The 6236-nt window shown below is 53.0% G+C and overlaps 1 protein-coding gene across 1 annotated transcript; it reads left to right on the top strand.

Annotated features, from left to right (window-relative positions):
* The first annotated feature begins 2075 nt into the window (after positions 1–2075).
* Positions 2076–4006, top strand: LOC120708050 (probable WRKY transcription factor 65). Its single transcript, XM_039993140.1, has 3 exons — positions 2076–2760; positions 2906–3058; positions 3170–4006. The coding sequence occupies exons 1-3, from the start codon at positions 2579–2581 to the stop codon at positions 3741–3743; spliced, it is 909 nt and encodes a 302-aa protein (XP_039849074.1). The 5' UTR covers positions 2076–2578; the 3' UTR covers positions 3744–4006.
* Positions 4007–6236: the final 2230 nt, after the last annotated feature.

The raw sequence follows: 6236 nt of genomic DNA, 5'->3' as shown, positions 1-6236 counted from the left end.
TATGTAATCTCTCTATGACCCTGTGTATTCTGGTTATGCAGATGCGGGGAGTGCTCAAGATTTTGTATCCATTTGGTCTAATATCTTTGAAAATCGATGAAGCTTCTAACATCGGATAACAAAAGATAATCACATTCTAATGCTCCTATGTGTAGTTTGAGTCATATTCCAATGCTCTTCGTTTCCTTTCTTTCTTCTCTTAGATTGCCTTGCCGGTGCCCAAAATCTAGACACTAGCGCAACATCGGTGAACTAAAGAGTGTCGATGATGAGGTTTGAATAAGTGGCCATCTCTTCCTCCGTGGCGTGGATTGTCCCTAAACCTTGAATCGTCTAAGTCGACTGGATCTTTTAGTTGAAATTGTGACTCCTGGAGTATATATGAGTTAAAAGTTAGACGCTCTATAATTTGCACTATAAAACATTTGTGTCAGACAATTATAAATTTGAGCGGCGTACAGTTGATACTAGCCATCAAGGGCGGACCCAGGGCCCAACAACCCTGGGCACCGGCCCAAGCTCCCATGGAATGGTGCAAGAGAATCTTGGCTTGAAGCCGATTCAGATCAGCCTAAAATAACATGTTTTAGTGAAAAGGAAACGATGAGTTTTCATGACTGCCATGACTTTTGCTCGGGCTCCATTTATTCCCTGGGTCTGCCACTGTTAGCCATGACAATATTAGTATAAGATTATAGCTTTAAAAAAATACTCAATGTTAGTGTAGCTTTCTAGCAATGCACATGGATCATTGATGAGTGAACTTAGCTGTGGCACATCCTACTTGGCTGTACTCTCTCTCTCCCAAGGGGCCCTGCCGGCTTCTTTAGTCCCAATCCCACATGTAACTACCGTAGTTTAGATGAGTACATGTGAGGGATCTGGCCTCAATAATCTTCCAAGTACGAGCAATATTCTAATCGACGCGTACGTACACTTGCAGCAAGGAGCAGTCCTTGCAAGTTTATTTACCGATCTCAGAAATCTGATTGGAACAGAGATGCCAGTTGGTACATGCTGCAAACAACGAGTGACTCAAGATCGACGAACCATGTGTTGAGGGATGGGAGCGAAAATGAAACAAAAGAAACATTTACTAGGTTAGTTTTCGAGTTTTTTTCCTACTGGTGTAAAAGTAAAGTTATACCTAAAAAATAAAAGCAACAATGATTATGAAGTTTCTAATTTTTACCTTATTTAGTTGATAAGTACCAGAGGTGAATTTTTTTAATCGCATATGAAGTTTCTAAGTTTTACCTTATTTAGCTGATAAGTACCAAAGGTGATTTTTTTTCAACTCGACCATTGCAATTTTTCTATGAAACATATTTTACTTTGACAAAAATCTTTACCAATAATTAGTTGATTAAATGTCATTTAAGTGTACAAAAGTTGCATCAATGAATTAACATCTGAACTACTTTATGTTGATTTTGTAGAAACCGATAATACAATGTTTCCAGACAAACTTGCTGATTTCTAACCAATACTTCTACGCATTTATAACATGTTTTTATTTTTTGATATGTTCATAATATCGGTGCCATAATCATACCTGATAATATTGTATTCTAATTTAATAAATGTGAAACCGACAACAGCGTAAGTCTATCCCGATCTTCTAGATTGTTTTCGTCTCTGAAGTATTTCAATTAGTTTTTTGAAGCAAGAAATATTTCAGTTATTGGAAAAACTTACGCTATTTGTTATTTTTGAACTTTTTTTTACTATTTGTTATTGCGAAAAGGAGGCCTGGCAACGTCTGTATATGTATACAATCACGGGCCAAAACTGAGCCCATGCGTTCGTACATACACGCATTGTCTTTGGCAATAAAGTGTACGCGTATCTGCACATGCACGAAAAAATGTGCGTGCACGGGCGGAGCGAGAGCAAAACAAGTCCATGATTGGCCCGGGCGGAGTGGTTAGGGCGGGGGCGGTCGCGATCGCAGCCTCTCCACTAGTTTAATCACGGCGCCCCATCCGGGCCGGCCCCAGGACGTCGCTCTCCGCCTCCGGCCCGCCACCCCCCTCTCCCTCTCCTCCCCTCCGAGACGCAACTGAGAGCGATCCGATCCAAAACGAACGCCAATATCCAAGGCCGCGCCAAGAGAAAAAAAATATCCCACCGCGCACTCGGCGCCCAGCCGGCTGCCGCTGGCCGCGCTCTCGGCGCCCCGGTGCTCCCCGATGACAGCAGCGTCGCCCGCATAAAAAAGGCGCCCACTAGCGCGGGCACGAGGGAGAGGAGGAGGAGAGAGAGAGAGAGAGAGGGATCATTGAAAGCTGCAGCCATCATCGATCCGCCCCGGCCCGTTTGTTCGCCACCATTTCTCCTCCCCCTTGGACCCCCTCCTCCTCCCTTCCGCTCGCTTTCCCCCTCGTCGAAGCAGAAATTTTTATGCGCGCTTTGGGAAAGCGCGAGTTAGTTTTGCTCTGAAGCAGCCTGCTTTTTATCCATCCGGGGCCGCGGGCGTTGGGGCGAGGCGGGGCTCCGTGCGCTGCTCCGGCCGGGCGGGCGTGGGCACCGAGGACGAGGAGTAGGAGGCGGCGGCGAGCGAGCCAGGGATCTACCCATGTCGTCAGCGGAGGACGGGTACTGCAGCTCAGATTCGCCGCGGGCGGAGTCCCCTGAGGAGTCGCAGGCGGCGGCGGGGGCGGCGGACGCGGAGTCGCCTCGCTCCGGGCCCAAGCGCGAGCGCGACCTCTGCGACATCCCCGCCTCGCCGTCGTCGCCGCTGCCGGCACCTAAGCGCAGGTACGGACGGGATTCACCATCTGTCATGTCTCATGTGCGCCTCCTGCTCACGCAGAGAGAGAGAGAGAGAGAGAGAGAGAGAGTTTGCATCTGTGCGCCCGTGAAGATCGCTGATTTAACTCTTTGTCCCTTTGCGTGCGATCAGCCGGAGATCGGTGGAGAAGCGGGTCGTGTCGGTGCCGCTCGCCGAGTGCGGGGACCGGCCCAGGGGCGCCAGCGGGGAGGGGCCGCCGCCGTCGGACTCGTGGACGTGGCGCAAGTACGGGCAGAAGCCCATCAAGGGCTCCCCCTACCCTCGGTAAGCAGCCGCCGCGCCACCTAATCTCCCTGCTGATTACTGGTCTAATTCGAGTTCTGCTGATTGCCTGTTTGATTTCCGGTTGGTTAACCTGTGATGCTGCCTGAGCAGGGGGTACTACCGCTGCAGCAGCTCCAAGGGGTGCCCGGCGAGGAAGCAGGTGGAGCGCAGCCGCGCGGACCCCACCGTGCTGCTCGTCACCTACACCTTCGAGCACAACCACCCGTCGCCGCAGCCCAAGGGCCACAGCTGCCACCAGCAGGGCAAGGCGTCCCCGCGGCCGGCGGCGCCGAAGCCCGAGCTGGCGGTCGAGCAGGCCGAGCTCGGTCCGGAGCTTGAGCTGAAGACGGAGCCAGAGGCGCCGGAGCAGGAGCTGGAATCGGAGCAAGAACAGGACCAGGAGCAGAAGGCTCTCGCGAGTCTGGCCGAGCCGGAAACGGCAGCAGCCGCAACGGTGGCGCCGGTGGCCGAGGAGGACGAGAGCTTCGACTTCGGGTGGTTCGACCAGTACCCGACGTGGCACCGGTCGGCGCCGTACGCGCCGCTGCTGCCGCCGGAGGAGTGGGAGCGGGAGCTGCAGGGCGAGGACGCCCTGTTCGCGGGGCTCGGGGAGCTGCCCGAGTGCGCCGTCGTGTTCGGCCGCCGGCGCGAGCTCAGCCTCGCGGCCACCGCGCCGTGCTCCTGATGGCAGCTTTTTCTCCTTTTTCCCTTTCACCTTCCTTCTGGATTTTTAGTTTTACTCGGAGCAATTTGGAGGTACTCGTACATACTCCTAGCTAAGATCGATGCACGGGGGGGATTATCTGTTCGAGGCCGGCTCCTGCCTTGCTTTCTCTCCCCGTGCTGATAGGGTGCGCGTGCGTTCGCCATCCAAGATTGTCCCGTTTCAGAAGTGGCTTGCGATGTGATTCCAACCCAGAAAGCAGCGAAAGGTTTGGCTTTTTTTTTTCCCCGGGCGCCTCGTCTCGCCATTTGTGATCACCCGATGGGGACACGGCTCGCCGCGCGACGGCGTGGTGCGCTCCGCCTGCGCCTGCGCTGCAGGAGGCCGCCGGCAGCACCGAGCGCAAGCAGGCAGGCAGGCCTCGTCCGATGCGGAAGCGGAATCTGGCCGCCTCACGACGGCAAAGTGGTGGCGACACGGCGTGCGCCCCGCCCGGTTTCGGCGCCGCGGGGGGGGGGGGGGGGGGGGGGGGGGGGGGCAAACACGCGCGAGCGATCGCGGCCACGTGCGGCGCGGAGGATGCGACGGATCCACTCATCCAGACCCAGCTCTCCCTCCCCACCTGCGGGGCGCGTGCCGTCCAGCCCCCCTTGCCGGTCGCGGCCGGCAGCTCGATTTGTTTTTGCGCCACGAGCGCAGGCGCAGAGCCGGCCGGCAGGGAGGGGCAAAACCGCGGCGCGGCAGTGGCGAGCAGGCTCCTCCCGCTCGCACTCGCAGCGTCTACGGCGCGGCCTTGCGGCCGGGCTGGCTGTGATCGGGATGGATGGATGGATGGATGGATGCGCAGGTCGAATTCGGCCGGCGTCGCTGTACGCCGCGTGGGTACCGCACACGATGCCGTCCGTGCACGGCGTTCCGAGGGGGAATTCGCGAGCGGAGCGGACAGCGACGTGGAGATCCAAAGGCTAGGTAGGGGCCAAAAGGCCGAGCGGCCGAGCCGATTATAATCCATACGTCCGGTGTGGAAAAGGAAACCGGAGGTTGCATCGAGTTCTAGCCTTCCTTTAGAGCAGGGCTAATAGCAACGCCTGCTTGCCGGCGAGTGCGAGCGCCACCTCAGCTACATCAGTCCAAATGGGAGGAGCGGTGGTGGTGGACCCTGGCATCCTTTAAAGCTCTCCGTGCACAGCAGCCAATAAGAGCAAGCGAGGGATGGGAAAAGCTGCATGTCGCCTGACTTGAGCGGGCGTCTCGCTCGATCTCTTCTCTCTCTTCTTCTCTCTTTCCATTGAGCCGGCTAAACGTCCATTGTAATACTTGCTCTTGGGTGCGGCAGAAAAGCGAGCTCTTGGAGTCGCGCGTTCGTTTCGCAGTTCGTTCTCCACTTTCCAGGGACTAAGTTATGGTGGATGCAGATGGAGTAGTGTCCCATGAGGACGATGATTAGCTATCTTATCTTGAGAGCCAGGACGAACGAACATGTACAGGTGGCTGCTCTTCAGCTCTTGTGCATCACACCCATTTGCTGCAGGAGAAAAGCTCCAACTTCAGCTCTTATATTTCTCCATCACATGGCAAGGAATCCAAGTTCCATCGCGGTGTTACTATTACCCACGTAATCCATGGAAGAATCATGTGCCACTCATGTAAACTTGCAGCTAGCATCACATGATCTCGTGTCAGCATCCGATGATAAGACGTCTGGAAGTTAGTGTAAAAAAAATTAAACATGAGACCTTTAATAATAAACTAATATATAGGGCATGCGGTGTACACTGTAGAGCTCGCGATTTAAAATACTCAATCCTCTAGAAGGATAAACTAAATAAGTTGGTTTTAAATAAGTAATACCCCACTAGCAGTAGCAGTATCCAACGAGTATAGGTGAGCGTGACAAAAGATGAGAAGACCTGTCAATAGGAATTTCCGGAATAAAGACCTAAACGGGGGGCTATGATTGACAGGTAAGATGTCCAGCCAAAGCCAAGTTTGCAAACAACAGATCAGACATTATGAGGTTATCCCCATGTTTGGGGGTCAGTATCCATTGCATAATCCTGCCACTAAGAGAGCAGAGGAGAGGGATCAAATCGGCAGGACAGGACAAAGAAGTTGCTGTCACTAACGTCCTGAGAAAGAGACTTATCAGCTGACAGGCCCGGCCCATTAGTCTTTGGAAGCTGGGCTTGGGCCAGGCCTTATTTCCTGCATGGGTGCTGGGTGCATCCATGTAGGATAGGAAGTACGTACACAATTCAATGGAACTAAATGCTACATGAAGACCCTCTCGAAAAAAATGCTACATGAAGAAATTTGTTTTAATTTAGAATAATATAGGTATCCCAGTGCCTCTGTATAATTTGTTTTAATTTAGAATATAGGTCACCCTCACCTTGAATTGCATTGTGTTCAGAGCATTTGCCCAAATCGGGATGTGGTAGCTGAATTGCACCTCCAAGTAAAGAGAGCATTTTAACTGTGATCAGTATCTCTTCCCATTGTAAATTTCTGAAT

Source organism: Panicum virgatum, chromosome 5K, assembly GCF_016808335.1.
Source record: "Panicum virgatum strain AP13 chromosome 5K, P.virgatum_v5, whole genome shotgun sequence".
Taxonomy (NCBI): Eukaryota; Viridiplantae; Streptophyta; class Magnoliopsida; order Poales; family Poaceae; genus Panicum; species Panicum virgatum.
Note: the sequence above shows the minus strand (reverse complement) of the source record. Positions and strands in the feature narration are given on the sequence as shown.

Coding starts and splice junctions, on each gene's coding strand:
- LOC120708050 (XM_039993140.1), top strand. CDS start 2,579: ATGTCGTCAGCGGAGGACGGGTACTGCAGCTCAGATTCGCCGCGGGCG. Junction 2,761..2,905: donor CTGCCGGCACCTAAGCGCAG/GTACGGACGGGA, acceptor GCGTGCGATCAG/CCGGAGATCGGTGGAGAAGC. Junction 3,059..3,169: donor AAGGGCTCCCCCTACCCTCG/GTAAGCAGCCGC, acceptor CTGCCTGAGCAG/GGGGTACTACCGCTGCAGCA.